The following is a 15,990-nucleotide window of genomic DNA, read 5'->3' on the forward strand; positions in this document are numbered from 1 at the left end:
GGCTTGCCTGTGGCAGCATCTTCTTGATTAATGATTGACATGGGTAGGCCCATCTCACTGGGGGCGGTGCCACCCCTGGGTGGGTGGTTCCAGAGGGTATAAGAAAGCAGGCTGAGCAAGCCCTGAGGAGCCAGCCAGTGAGTGGCACTCTTTCACTGGCTTGCATCAGCTCCTGCTTCTCAGGTTCCTTCCCTGACTTCCTTCCTGATGGCTTGTGATGTTGAACTGTAAGCTAAACAAAGCCTTTCCTCTCCATGTTGCTTTCATCGTGATGCTTTACCACAGCAATAGAAAAAAGATACTAAGTGTGTGGAACTTTGATTCTTATCATTCCGATTCTTTAAAAAATATTCTTTCACTACCTTATTATATACGTGCGTGTATGTACTTTGATCATATCCTCCCCCATTATCGTCTTACTGAACTACTCAATGATCTACTTCTCAACGAGACCCCCCCTCATTTTCATAACTCTTTTTGTTTGTGGCTCACCACATGTTTCTATTACTCACTTCACTCTTACCCCCAAACCACCAACCACAACCAGAACCCCTATTCTGTTCAAGAAGACTGGAAGTTGAGGTTAACTAAATGGGCTCTGGATCAAGGTAATTTATCTCCAGTTCACAATTTCTCCTCTTTCCTCACCTGTGAAAATGTGGATGATAAGCCCCGTAATGTTCTTGGTGCAGTCACAGTAACAGTCACAGTGTTAGTCACAGTCAGTGTATGTTAGCCCAAAGCTGTCCTTCAAGGAACGCACCTGCTACAGTGAAGACAAGGTAAGAGATGGTGTCTGGCTCCAGACGAGAGCCAGGGGCAGCAGAAGAGAAAGAAGTGTATCATGTTGACACACACTCACACTCACAAAGGCATTTCATGGTGCAGAGCCAGCAAGGCAGAGGGAAGCTGTTGGCTGGTGAAAAATAAATGATAGGAAATACGAAAAGAAAAAAAATACCCATAATGAAACTATATGGCTAACTGGCAAGTTTGTCATGAGACAATCTTGAGGAGTTAACAGGAAGGAAAGTTCAAGGAATGCTGGTTTGAGATTGATGTGGAAAGCTGCCGCAGTTTGTTCAGGGACAGCCAACAGCAACGGTGAGACATCTTCTTTGATTTCTTAGCTAATTATCCTCAGGTAGAGTCTTCATGGTTATAAAATTTATCAAAAGGGATAAATGTGTAACGATCTGGACAGAACAGCATCATATCTATGGACTTCCTCAGGAGCAATGCTCCAATTTTGATCTAGTTAGATGGGTAGCTTTGAAATTCTTTGCAGCCATGAGAGGCAGATATAAAAGCCTAGTGTTCCTTTGCAAGTGGCATGCATGCATGCAAGTATGAGACAGTGTGTATGTGTGTGTGTGTATGAGTGAGTGTGTGTGTGCATGAGTGAGTGTGTGCATGCATGCAAGTATGAGAGTGTGTGTGCATGAGTGTGTGCATGCATGCAAGTATGAGAGTGTGTGTGCATGAGTATGTGCATGTAGGCAAGTATGAGAATGTGTGTGTGTGCATGAGTGAGTGTGTGCATGCATGCAAGTATGAGAGTGTGTGTGCATGAGTATGTGCATGTAGGCAAGTATGAGAATGTGTGTGTGTGCATGAGTGAGTGTGTGCATGCATGCAAGTATGAGAGTGTGTGTGTGCATGCATCCAAGTATAAGAGTGTGTGTATGTACATTAGTGTGTGCATGCATGCAAGTATGAGAATGTGTGTGTGTGTGCATGAGTGAGTGTGTGCATGCATGCAAGTATGAGAGTGTGTGTGTGCATGCATCCAAGTATAAGAGTGTGTGTGTGTACATTAGTGTGTGCATGTATGCAAGTATAAGTGTGTGTGTGTACATGAGTGAGTATGTGCATGCATGCAAGTATGGGTGTGTGTGTGTGCATGCATGCAAGTATGAGCATGTGTGTGTATGCATAAGTGAGTGTGTGCATGCATGCAAGTATGAGAGTGTTGTGTGTATGAGTGAGTGTGTGCATGCATACATTGTGTGTGTGTCTCTCTCAGTGTGTGAATTTCTCTTAGGTAAGATGTAATACAGCTTATAAACATCATACACTGCAATTGTGTATGTTTCTTATTTTTTATATCTCATTTTCAGAAAACTTTCAACAAATGTAATCCAGTTCTTTTTAAAGCTGCTTAATTCCTCAATGTCAGTCCTCAACTCGGAAAAATAAATTCATCTGAAATACTGACTTTCATCTATTTGTTTAACTATTAAACTTCAAAACTCAAGGTTGATAGAAAATAAATACTCCTTTCTCTGCCTGTTTGCCATGTGAGGAACTTCAGACTCTCCTGGAGGATTTTGAAGTGAGGAAAGTAGCTACATTTTCTCAAAGCAAAGCACATCTTTTACAATATGGTATGACCTTGTGAGGCTTTAAACAATATTGGTGCTTCCACGCGAGACTCCTCCTTTTCATTTTTCCATGTTTATGAGAAAGTGGGAGTACACCATCTGAATTCTATAGCCTACAAAGTTGACAAAATATTGAGGGTTTTATTTGTAGATTATTATAGGCCATATCTAATCTGAAACATACTTGTAAATATGAGCACCAATTTTTCTCAAGTATCTACAGTTACATCATAAATATAACCCCTTGTTTATGTACCATGTGTTTTTATTAATTGCTCTTTTGAATAGCAAGGATGTTGGAAATTGAAGTGGAAGAGCAGAGCAAACAGCAAGGAGATTGGAGTGTGGGGTGACTGAGCAGAAGGCAAGAGAGCTGGGGTCCGGGGAAACAGATGGGTCAACAGCATTTTAGGAAAGGGGTGTGTGTGTGTGTGTGTGTGTGTGTGTGTGTGTGTGTGTGTGTGTGTGCATGTGTGCCCACGTGTATGTGAGCTCGAGCTTGTGTGCTGAAATTGTCCCTTTCCTTACTCTTCAAGAGGCCTAAGTGTAGACTTGTATGTCTGGAGTCATTTTTAATTTCTATTGACTTAACTGACATCTTATGTTGATGAACCTTCCGGGATAGGCAAGAAGACTCAATTTTACTGATGTTACCTACATTGGTAAAGTACGATAAAGTATTAATGTCAGCGAAATGTGAACAGAAAGAAATGTAAGGAAATCCACTCTGACTTTCGTTACCTTCCTTGCTTATGGGATTTTGACCCAGATGAAATGCATTAACTATTAAATTCTGGCCTTGCTCGGAATGGATTTGTCTTGGAGATTTACTACATGGGCAGCTGTGTAGGACATCAGCCTTCCTTCTGCTACCAAGAATTATTGAGTAGTGACCGTTTCTATAGTTCCAAATACTTTCCAATGTTGCCATTATGTGTAGAAATTAACATAAGAATCAAGATGTTTAATCTTAAAATTATTTTTCTTAGTGTTTTCATGATTGGCTCAGGGAATCAGAGAAGGTGATGAATTTCTTTTTAAATTGTCAAATGCTTAGTATTCAGTTGCTTGCCTAGTTCTCTCAGGGAGCAGCACATAATTAGGCATTATTTCCCTATTTTGTAATGGTGAGAATTGTATTAATACTGCAGAATGCATGAGCAGTTTGCTCAGGGCTTCTCGGGCGGTGAGCAGAGCAGGGTCAAAGCCACAATCATCTAACCCATGCATCTTCGCACCGCTGCGGCTCTCTCTCTCCCACCCGGAACAGGCAGGTCCAGCCGCAGCGGTTTTTTTGGAACTGAGGTGCTGCCTTTTCATTTGCATGGGGCTGGGCCTCCGTGGTGTTCCACGTTCTCTCACTTCAGGGAGCTTTGTCTTTCTAATCCATCTCTCCAAAGCAGCTTTTCGGCACTCATGGGTTTTGGGCCTGGGCGTTTCCTCATCTGTCTCAGTAAGACTGCCTCGGAGGTGGAGGGTCAAGATAACGCTTGCAGAGGTAACTGGAAGTGAGGTCAAGCAATTTCATTTCTCCCTGTCTCTCATCAGCCCTTTCGTGTTTTCTGTGTCTGTCTCTTGGGGTACCTGTGCTGGGCCCAGGGGTTCTCTCAGATGGGTGATTGCTGTCTCGGGACACTACCCATCATCTTCCACTGAAGAAGCTTAGGCCAGGAAAGTTGAGCAGGGACACTGATGGAATTCGGGGTGACTTCATTGCTGCTTCTCAGGAAGAAGGCTCAAGGCTGCTCAACAGGGTTCTGATATCCAGCCCCTCAAAGTAGTACATGCTGTTGCCTGAGGGATTCAATCATCATTTCTATTCGCTTTTCGTTATTTTGAATGTATCTTTCAAAAGCAAATGATTTCCGATTCAGACCGTGTTTCTCGTCCCCTTCTTTACTCATTCTAAATACATGCGCATTGGTATTTACATGGGATACCCCCCCCCCCCAAATCAGTGTGTGGTGGTACACACATGTAATCCCAGCAGTTGGAAAGTGGATGAGGGAAGAAAAGATACATTTGAGGTCAGTCTGGGCTATAGAGTGAGGACACACACACACACACACACACACACACACACACACACACACACAGAGATAGAGAGAGACAGAGACAGAGAGAGAGATAGAGAGAGACAGAAAGAGACACAGGCACAGACACACAGACACACACACAGAGAGATAGATAGAGACAGAGATAGAGATAGAGAGAGACAGAAAGAGACACAGGCACACACAGACACAGACACACACACACACACACACACACACACACTCATAGCTATTATATCTAATGATAAAAGAACACAAGCACTTGCATTTATACAGTTACTTGACAAACACTAATCACTGTCACATTTACTTCCTGGGTTCCGACAATCACTTTCTGATATAGACAAGGCATTGTTTTTTGACTAGTGCTTAATTAGAGGCACAAAGGAAATCACCAGGGTCAAGGTGTAGTGAGAACGAAGAAGCCAACTCAGCTGCACTGAAGAAGGGCTGTTCTTTTGAGTTGTGATGCAGAGGCAGAGGAAGGAGCCTTCCTGCTGCAGGGCCACTGGGCTCCCCACTGGTAACTACCATGTTGTGTGTTTTACTCTGGTGTGGGTCTAGACCAGCGCATTAGCACCACCTAGAAACTAGATAGGAGAATTCATGGGGCCAGCTTCAGACCCTCAGGACAGAACCTCTTCCCAAGGGGCTGCTGATGCTCAGGATGCCCTGACACACGTTTTAATCAAAGAGTTCCAAGTGAAAGTGGCTTGGAGCATCTTGATGATCTCAGTCCTTCCTTACTGATGTTACTATTATACGCTGACTTGTCAGATAGTTTGGGTGGTATAACAGAACTGTTAAAATGGAGAAGCCTTCTGTGCAGTTAAACTCTTGCTATTACCTTTCTATTTTGTTAGTATGTATAAGATCTTGTAATTTTCAAAATAGTAAATTACCCAAGGGTGAGGAGCAGACTAATTTATATTCTTAGAATACATGGCACAGGCTTCTGAACAGAGTCAGCATTCACATTTTAAAAGTATATATATTTTTTAAATTTAAGGGCTATTAAATGTCATTCTTAGTGACATTAGCTGTCAATGATTTTGCGCTGCAGACAACTATACCTAGCATATAGTTTTCCTCTTTATGTGTGCTTGACTTTAGGACAAAGGAGAAAGTACTAACTGTAATTAGTTTTCTATTCACATCTAATCTATATTGAAATGGATCTATATCTACCTTGGTCACCCATGTTTTCTGGTCTTACTCTACACTTGACTGAATACATTCTTCTAAGTTTAAATTTACTGATCCTTAATAGAGTGACTTGTATGCTATGTCCAAAGCACAGGGATTACATGAAAATTTAAAAAATTAGAAAAAAAAGAATGGATGGAACAAGTAAATATTTTCCCATATAGACAGATCATGCTATCTAATTAAAAATATTTATTTTATGGTGTACAGGTGTTTTGTATGCATGTCTGTCTGTGTACCACCTGTGTGTCTAGTGCCTGCAGAGGCCTCTGGGGCATTGGATCCCCTGGGAGTGGCATTATTGATGGTTGTGAGCTACCATGTAGGTTCTGGGAATCGAACTTGGGTTCTCTGGAAGTGCAACCAGGGCTCTCAACTGCTGAACCATCGATTAAAAACAAACAAAACCCAAACAATCTCCAATCTTCTGTGCTTATCTGCTCCTTTCTTACAATGATAAAAGGAAAAATCTGCTCTGGCCGAAGTAGAATGAAAAGATAACTTTTCAAGAGACAGGAACGGGTCTTGCCATAGATTTGAATTGACTATGGTGATTTTTATCGGTTATTAGGAGGAGGTCAGCTGGTACCTTGCTATGGAGCCACAAGCACCTTGCTATGGAGCTACAAAACGGCCATAGATATTTGTGTTGGAAGTAACAGAGAATGCTGCAGTAGTAACTATTTCATGTTAGACTGTGTCCTGAGGCGGGGATCCTGGGAGGCTGCCATCAGACTAACTTCACAGTCTCTCAGTTCCCTTAGGTGTCTGGTGCTTCCTGACACCAGAGGTGGGGTTTCCTGGCCTCAGTTTTCTAAGTCAATATATATTATCAGTTGTTTTTCCCCCAGGGAAGTTAGGTTTCTTCTAAACTGGAAGACTATTAGGTTTACTGTGAGCAACTTTATTCAATAGGAATTAAACTTTATAGCTGATGCACATAGAAATATAAAATCTTCTAAAAAGAATGAAAAGATTATTAATCACAATTTAATGTATACTTTAACTCTTATAAAATGTTTTTGGGGATAAGATTTAAAAATATTTCATCTAATTATCTTTATCTTGACATAGGACATTTAATAGACTCATAGACTCAGTGTTGATAATTTGTTGTTTCTTGAACAACAGAGAACACAGTATAGATTCCAAGATCCCAAGTATAATTATTGCAGTATTATTGCAACATGTCTTGAAGGCATTGCAGTGTGACCTAGCAAAAATGAAATTCAGTGGTAGACAATGTCCTGCACTATTGAAACTCATTCTTAATGTGTTATTTGAGAACCATAATTATCCATTTCTTGTCAAAAGCCAAATTTTGGAACTTATAATTTTCCTAAGGTCAGCAACACTGGAAATGTATAAACTCTTAAGGATTTTGTTCTGTTTATAGCATGATGTGGGGCTTCTCCCAGGCACAAGTCCTAGATGTACTGTTTCCAGGTGACCAGCATGATGAGTGCCAGGATGCATTAATTAACCTTTACATCGACATAAAAGAGTTTTGCGAGAACAAATGTACACAAAGTGTTATCTTCAATCATGACTAATAAAAATGGGTTATTATAAACACAGGTTTTACTACTGCAAATGTCTCCTTGACAAATGGCAAGGCCTGATTCTTTCATTAAAGATAATTAAAAAATTGTACGAGGGAGTCAGAGCCTCCCACAGACCTCTCCTGCCCACCTGCTTTGGAACTAGTAAGATAATCTTGAAATAATATATAGTTTTATTAAATGTAGATGCCTAGGTTGTATTTCTTTTAGATCTAACTTTCCTTCATAAAACTAAAGATTGAAATTGAATACCTGGTGTCTATGGAAGGGATGAAAGATGCAGTTTGTCTGTACCAGAAAAATGATTCTGAAAGCAACACTACAGCAAAATTGTTCATTACAGGACTAACTAAACTCTTGCTCAAGGTTTTCAGCTTAAATTTTTGTCATCTCCATATGTTATTTCTAAAACTGCCAGGAGTAACCATTTAGTACCCATAACCTCTGTAATGCTGTCTTAGCATTCCTTTCTTAAAAACAAAAACAAAACACAAAACAACCCTCCTAAAAACGAACATATTAACAGCTGCAACCATCTAAAGCAGCAGTTCTCAACCTGTGGGTCTCGACCCCTTTGGGGGTCACATATCAGATATCCTGCATATCAGATATTTACATTACCATTCATAACAGTAGCAAAATTACAGTTATGAAGTAGTAATGGAGTTTTTTTTAATGGTTGGGGGTCACCACAACATGAAGAATTGTGTTAAAGGGTCATAACATTAGGAAGATTGAGAACCAGTGATCTAAAGTTCTCCAGCTTCCAGAAACCTGGAAAGGCCTGAGTTGAGCTGTTGAAAATGGCAACAAACCAAAGGTTAATCTTACTCCAGTTTTGGACTGTCACTGCCATCTGTGCTAACTTTTATTTGGGATGATGATTTTTTTGTTTGTTTGTTTTGTTTTGAGACAGGTTTCCCTGTGTTGCTTTGAAGCCTGTCCTGGAACTCACTCTGTAGACCAGGCTGGCCTCAAACTCATAGAGATGGGATGATATTTTTAATTGTCTATTGGAGGCATTTTGTGTTTAGTATCTTTTTTTTTCAGGCCAGAATTTCCAGAAATGCAGCAATACCTTCGTGACCTGCCACCCACTTCATGGGTGAACTGACATGATATTTTTGATGATATTCCTTGAAGACCTATTTTCCCTTCCAGGCCACCTTTCTTTAGAAGGGTAATACTGAATAATGGAGGTCCTTTATGGACTTAAGGAAGCAGAAGAAAAATTATTCACCTATTTATGTTAAATTAGGGTCTTACAGGATAGCCCAGGCTGGCCTTGAACCCAAAACCCTCCTTCCTCAACATCCTGAGTGATGGGATTTATAGGCATGTGATACCATACCAAGCCTAATCTGTTTTCCGACACAGGGGCATTATAACCCAGCAAATTCCTTATAATTTAGTGAGTTCTTAATACTTCTTTTCATGCAGTATCCAGGATGAAATACTCTGTTGGAATAATCTGAATAAGTAATAACTATGCATAAATACTAACTTCAGTATGGTTTAATCCTGTTTTACTTTACTTCCCATATGGACTATATATGCTGAGTTAACTGTCTAGTAAATTATGCATTATCCTATATCTAAAAGGTTCTGGGTTGAATTTCTGTTTTGCATATTATTTGTGAATAACAGTAATCTTGTATGACTTCTTATCTCTTTTTCACTGTGCCACAAGCCATTTTCTTTTCAGAGACACATGCACGCATAGAGCCAAACTCTTATTTCTCCCACAATTTCTCTTGAAGGTCTTCTGTTGAGTCCTTTAATATAAATATATTTGAAACAATCTAATTAGGAAAGAGTGATAGCACAGAATACATAATCCTCAGAGGAATTAAATCCCTACGCAAGAGTTTGGAAGTGAAATATTCTGTAATCCATTGCCGCAGATTTAAAAGTCTTAAGACAAAACATATCACAGGTTTGTATTCTAACAGTGCTGGCTTGGTGGTCAGAATTGGCATCAGTCAGCAGGTTGTCAGAACTGGAGACTCGTCTCCAGCCCGTCCTACCCCATCAGGTTCTAACTGCAATGAAAACTCCACTAAAATTTGAGAAACACCTTAATACGATACTATTAAATACTTTAGAGGTAGACTATAGTTATATAAAAGGTATAAAAAAGAACTTTCCTTCTGTTGAACATTGAAACAATTTACTTTGATAACCATCAAAATTAGTTTATACTTATCTGTTTCTTCTTCCTTAAAATGGGTATCAATTATTTACTAGACCAATAAAACTATTCTAAGGTTTTAAGACTAATTTTTTGTCGTCTTTCAAGAATCATCAACTATATATATGTATATATATATACACATACACATACACACACACACACACACACACACACACACACACACACACACATATATATATACTTATAAACATATATAAACCATGATTGTTGAAAATGCACAGAAATTAGATGGAAATCCTATTGGTTTAAAAAGGTATCCTTTAAGAACATGGGAAAGCAGTTGTGGTCAGCTTGGGTGTGCCACCTCAGGATCATGTTCTTCTGCCTGCTTTACTACTTCCTCTAAGGTGAGGCCTCAGACATTAGAATTGTCCTCAGCATGGGACATATTTAAATAAATGAATAAGTAAACATGATCTTAATTTATGCCTTTACTTACAAATTAAAACATCTGTTGCTAAATAATTTTGCTATTACTACTGACATTTTCTACCATTTATATACCATACAACCCCAGAAGTAACATAAATGATATAATAATTATGCTGTAATGAAACTGGAAAGAAAGATCATAAGGGACTAATTATCCAGGGCTCTGCCAACTTGTAGATTACAATCACTCATCTTACTGTAGAGATGTGCATGCCCTTCTCATTCACTAGGGTAAACCATGGCGTTACTTTATTAAATCAACAATTGAATGACTCCAATAAAAGAAAAGATTTTATTTAACAGTCAGTGTTTGAAGCCAGGTTTAAATTATTCTTAGAGAAACTGATTGCCCTCTAGTGGGGTGAAAAGTTAGTGCAGACTCCATGGTCTCTGATTGAGAGAACCAGGAAGCAAATAGCTTTGGCTCTGGAAGCATTTATATTACTAACTATTTAGTGTTTTCTTGTGGACCAGCACATTTTACATATTATTACAGATTGCATGGTGACAATAGTGTGTGTTTTCCCACAAACAAAAGAAAGCTGGTGGAAGCTGGGGGTTGGCTATCGGTGTGGGGCTGGCCACACCCAGGTCTGGGTTTGTGCTGTTAGCTGCCACGTGCTCTGAGACCAGTTTTATCTAGCCTTATGCAAGCAACTAGGAATGACATGAATATACAATTCATCTTAGTTAAGGGAATAAAAAACATGAATGGATAGAGTAACAGCAATTTTCCTAAAGATGTATTTATCAATGAAAAGGCATTCAATATGGACTCACCTTCCATTTCATATTTAGTTATTTGGGTTTTGTGTAAAAATCTTGCTTGATAGATATCATTAAATAATCACAGAACTAAGTAACTATTTTGATCCCAAATCACAAAGGGAAACTACTTTATCATATGAACCATCTTTATGACATCCAGGGAGGAGGAGGACATGTCCCAAGTCTACACAAAATGGAACTTCTTGCAGCATTTTTTTTGTCAGTGACAAGCAGAAATTTGATGAAAGTCATTTCGTGCCAAATGACCTAATGCTTATTTTTCTAAATCACTACTTAATCCACAAGCAATTAAAAATTTAAAACCAAAAGTAATGATAACTCTTTTAAACACAAAGACGTGAAATCCTGCTAAAAATTTTAAATGACTAAGGAAAGTAGCAGTAGCTCTAACAAAAAGCATGTCTCCCTCCTCTTGTCATAGAAAATTTACCTCAGATCTGTCTGTAAGTCAGTGAAAACCGTTAGGAATTCTGACGAGACAGAGGTCTGGATTTAAAATCTTTTCTAAACTACAAAGCATTCAGTCTTATCGATCATTTGAAAACAGCCTTTCCTTCATAGACCTTTAACAGGCACAGGCAAACACCACCAGACCCCCTGCTACACACCACCCTGCCAGCGACAGACAAGGTGCTTCGCTGGGCACAGCCATACTGGCCGCCACCCCCTCAGAGCATGACTTAGATACATGTCATCAATGGACAAAGCTCAGTTTGTTTCCTTCAGGTTTTTTTTTTTCTTCTTCTGAGATCCTGGTAAAATCTTCAGCTTTTTATTTCTAGTTATTTATGCATCAATTTATACTGCAGCTCCATTTGAGAAGACAGTAGGCAATACAATATGAACTTAGCACAAACATGCTGAATGCACTAACTGTTTAATGAATCAGGAGAAAAGCACTTGCCTTGCAGATTAATTGATTACTCTTTACAGTTGGGATATTTAAAAAAAAAAACAAAAAAACAAAACCCAAAACCAAAATGGCACTTTTCTCACTGCAGAGGTAGTGTTTCTCTTCACGTTCACAAGTGCAGCCTAATTATGGCAGAAAGACCTTGGCACCTGTCATCCGTGGGGTGGGAGTTTCATTGGTTGGCAGTTACCATTTCACGATCCTTGTTTCTGGGTAGAATTGAGACTGTATCAAAAAGCACTTTGAAGAGCAGATTTAGGGGAAAACAATGAAATTTGTGTGCTAAATCTATATTTAAATATTTATAGATATACCCTCTTGTGGAGGGGTATAAATCTCAGTTATATATAGTTTTTGCCCATTGAAACCACAAACAATTCTCTGTGGAGAATTTTTCAGCGATCTGCACACAGGCTGTCCTTAGCAAGTACCAGCACATACGTCCTAGCTTCACGAACATACATAACAGCGACGGGAAGCCAAAGCGTATTTGCTTTATAGAAACTTAAATGAATAACAGGAGACAAAATCATCTTTGGGTTGGGGGTGGGGAGGGAGCGGAGGCAGGTGAAGATGATCAAAAAGAATTAGTGGCAAGGGGTTAATCAGCATCAAAAGGGACCAGCATCCTTTTTGAACAAGCGAGACTAAGGGGAGAGCGAGTCTTGGAATAATAACCAGGATGACTTGGAATCACAGTTCTGGTGACGAGGAGTAACTAGCCAGTCGTCTGCAGCTGAAACCTCTCGGTGGGAGTACAATGCGCGAAGATCACCCTCACCCTCATCAGAACCCCTCTGGACACGCGGATTGACTGCATATTGTGGCAAGCGGGAGTAGCTCAGGACACTGCGCAGAACCCTCTCCTGGGATGCTCCTGCGGGGGCGAGCGCCCAGTTCCGAAAGGCGAGCGCTGCAGGGCTGGCGACGGTCCACGCGCGCGATCGCCACGTGCGCGCTCGCCAGGCTCGCTGCTCCGGTCTAGCAGCAAGGGGTGCGGCCGAGCCACGCCCCACCGAAGGACCCTCAGTGGGGGTCTCTTTCCTGGCGCACAGTGGGCCTTGGGCTTGCCCTCGGGAAAAGGTCCTTGGACTCTGTGGGCTGTGCGTGGGCGAGGACACCTTCCCGAACCACAGAGAAGGGGTCACCTCTGTGGTCCAGGGCCTGGCAGGGCGCGGCCGTGTCTTTGTGTGGCCGGGCGGGGCTCGCCTTTCTGCACTGCCATCCATCCCCTGGGAGGGTCTTGGCGCTGTGGCCGCGAGCTAGGCCAGGTGTCCGCACACCCTGAGGGGTTCGGGGCTGTTCTGGAAAGAGGGGCTAGAAAGAGCGGTGCCCGGACTGCAGACTGTTCAGCAGCCCCACCCAAGTTCGTGGCCAGGCTGCCTGGAACCTGAGTCTCCCGGGCTCCGCGGACAGGGTGGGGCAGGGCAGGGTGGAGCCAGTCCACATCCTTTTCCCCCGCTCCGTATCCACAACCCGGCCTGGGGGAGGGGGACTTCCAGTCGCTTCCCGGGTGCAGGCCCCTCCCAGTCTATCTACCCCTGGGCCACAGAGGCACAAGATCTATTCGGAACGAAGGCCCTGGATCTGAAATCTCCTGCGGTTTTACATAGCCCAAAAGATTTACTAGTAATTGGCCCTGTCCGACCCACAAAATGGAAATTGCACGTGGCCAATCTTAAAGACCTTGACCTCTTTTGCTTTATATCATGCTCACACATTTTTTTCTGTATTATTTTCTGTATACCCTTCTAGATTCCCCAAGCTTTCACTCCTCGAAACGATCTAAGGAGTTTGGAGTAACCTTTTTTCTTCTTTCCCTTTTTTTTTTTTTTTTTGATATTATGTCTAAATATCCTATTTAACGTGGTTGTGAAAAACATGTTAACCCACCCTCCTCTAGCCCTACGGGAGAACAATGAGGCCAGGGTGGGGCAGCCGAGGTTAGCGGTCAGGTCTCTGGCATCAGCAGGCTGCCAGCGAGTGCGCGGGGCGTGGCGGGGCTCCTCTGTCCCCGCAGGGCTGGGTTCTCCGGTGTCGCGCTGCGCTCCCCACCCGGCCCCCTTTCCACTGAGGGCGCCGAGCTAGGTCCGGGTGGGGACCGCTTGACTCCACACAGGGTGGGGCGGTCCGCACAGTGTGCCCCGCGCTGCAGGTGCCCCCCCACCCCGGGGACCATAGCTCCACACACAAAGAAACCCCACCCGGGCGCCTTGGGAGCCCGGTCCCTCTACCCCTCCCCGCCGCGCACGCTTCTCCGCCCCTGCAGCTGCCCACGCGCCCTCCACGCCCTCCTCCTCCTCCTTCCCCTCCCTCTCCCTAAAACAAAGGAGCTAAGGTCCTACCCCACCCCTCCGGCCGCCTTACCTCCCCGCACCGCGCCCCAAGACTAGCGGTTTTTCCAACGGAGACAATACCATTAAATGTGTCCACTCCCCTCCCCCGTTCCCACCCATCTCTCAAACCGCCCGGATGGGACCGCTTTGACTTTGCATTTTCTCTTTTCTCCCAGCCTCACCCCCTTTCCGTTCAATTTTCTTTTTAAACTACAGAACGAATATAAGACGTTACAAACCACTTTCTGAAATGTCCCTCCATCCCACTGAAGGCAGAGAGTTAAGGTAGCCCCCTCCCCTCCCATGGCGTTTTAATTTTAAATATGGAAGTAGAATAAAATTCTTACCCATCGGAGGGCAACTTATCTGCTTCTATGTTTTAAAAATAAATCATTTGCTTTAGCTTTTCAAAGACCCCCTTCTTGCCCTCTCATCTCCTCCCAGAGCTGTCTTCGACCTTCCCAGCTCTCGTGTATCATGAATGTCTTTTCCTTTATAAAATTCCTGTTAATGTCTTCAGAGCCCCGAGAGAGAAGGGCGATTCTTACCCATTGCTGTTTTAGCCATTGTAGGGATGTGCACGCGTTGAGCGGTGGCGAAGGCGAAGGCGAAGGGTCCAGCTGTAGCCGCGGAGAGAGCGAGAGAGGAGTCTGAGTAAGGCACTGAGTCTGCAGAGTGGGACCGTGCTAGAGAAAGAGCGAGAGGCAGGAGCCCATGAATAATTATCACGCAGAAGCTCAAGCAGATTGGCTCCCAGGGTCCCCTGACATGACTCCCGCAGAGTCAGAATCTTCAAGCATTAAATATTGATCGTCCAATGGTGCTGGAGTACAAAGTACCAGAATGCAGTTTGAAATGGAAATCAGCCCTTGCCTGGAAGCTCCCCCCATTTTGGAGCCCGATAGTACAGTCCAAGTGGAGTGGCGCCTTAGCCTGGAAGCCTCCTAGGAGCTAAGAACTGGGCTGTGCCTACCTGTACCCAGGAGGCTATACTTCGTTCAAACATGTGTCATTGCACAGATTGACAAAGAGACGGAAAAGATTCAGGGGTTCGAGAAGTCATCCCAGTATGCCGAGTGTCGGAAAAATCTGTTTAAAGACTGAGTTGTTATCTGGCCTTTCACCTTTGGCCCTGTCCTTGGTGAATGCTGGCCTCCCTAGTAGATGATGGACTTCCCAAACCAGCCCATGTCTGGCTGTGGTGGCGGCTCAGAAATGACCAGTGACACTGTTCTTTTCTTCTAGTGTAGTTAGACTCCGGAGTCCATGAACTCAGGGGAGTCTCATAGGAGGGGGAGGCCTGGCCTTTTCTCTCTTTAGCACAGAGGAGGGAATCTTTGACAACTTGGGCACAGAGATGCGTTCCACCTAAGGACACGATGCAAGAGAGTAAGAGAACCTGGACTAGGCATGATTTTCCTGCATTCACAGCTGAGATTAAGCATTATGGCATGCAAGGGCCTGTGAAACCAGTTACAAACAAGACATCCATTTATTCACTTAAACAATACTTTCAGTGAATGTCCATTCTTAATTCAGACATTTATTGAGCATGTTCATAACACTGAAGCAGCAAGGATATGTTTTGGACTTGTGCGTATGAAATTTTTTCATCCACATTACTGAATTCTATTGTACCTAAGTCCGTGGAGAAATTGTGGCTTAGGTATTTAAAACTAGCAAGGAATAGCTAATTCCATCTCAGAGATGAAAAAAAAAAAAAAAAAGACAGAACACTGTTGCATTCATGAACACGTATGAAACATTGTCTAATTTTAAAAGTATTTGAAAATTAAGATTTCTCCCATTAGTAAGCTTTTTGGTAGCTATTAAATTACATTGTAAAATTTCTTTTTGGCATAGTGCACAGTATGACGTTTAAATGCGGTGGTGGGGGGTGGGGAGGGCGGAGAAGCGGAGCACTCTCCTTGGTGCTGAAAACCCTGCAGTTCCTATTAACTTGTACAGGCATTTTAACACTCTGGATGACTTGCTTTATGATAGGAAGCTACTGGAACGACAGCATTTCTGACCTGCTGAATCACTGGAAAAATAAAAAATAAAGTGGAGATCAATAAAATTATTTCTTGAGCAGCAAG

At 42.5% G+C, this 15,990-nt stretch overlaps 1 protein-coding gene across 1 annotated transcript in view; it reads right to left on the bottom strand.

The window, feature by feature from the left end:
• Stmn2 (stathmin 2) overlaps positions 1–14,634 on the bottom strand; it is a 54,885-nt gene extending 40,251 nt beyond the window's left edge. Inside the window, exon 1 of the mRNA XM_052716345.1 lies at positions 14,440–14,634. Within this exon, the coding sequence (XP_052572305.1) occupies positions 14,440–14,458 (19 nt within the window). The 5' untranslated portion in view covers positions 14,459–14,634. The remainder of the gene's footprint in view (positions 1–14,439) is intronic.
• Positions 14,635–15,990: the final 1,356 nt, after the last annotated feature.

This window comes from Peromyscus californicus, unplaced genomic scaffold, assembly GCF_007827085.1.
Source record: "Peromyscus californicus insignis strain IS unplaced genomic scaffold, ASM782708v3 Scaffold_5__1_contigs__length_169319896, whole genome shotgun sequence".
Lineage (NCBI taxonomy): Eukaryota > Metazoa > Chordata > Mammalia > Rodentia > Cricetidae > Peromyscus > Peromyscus californicus.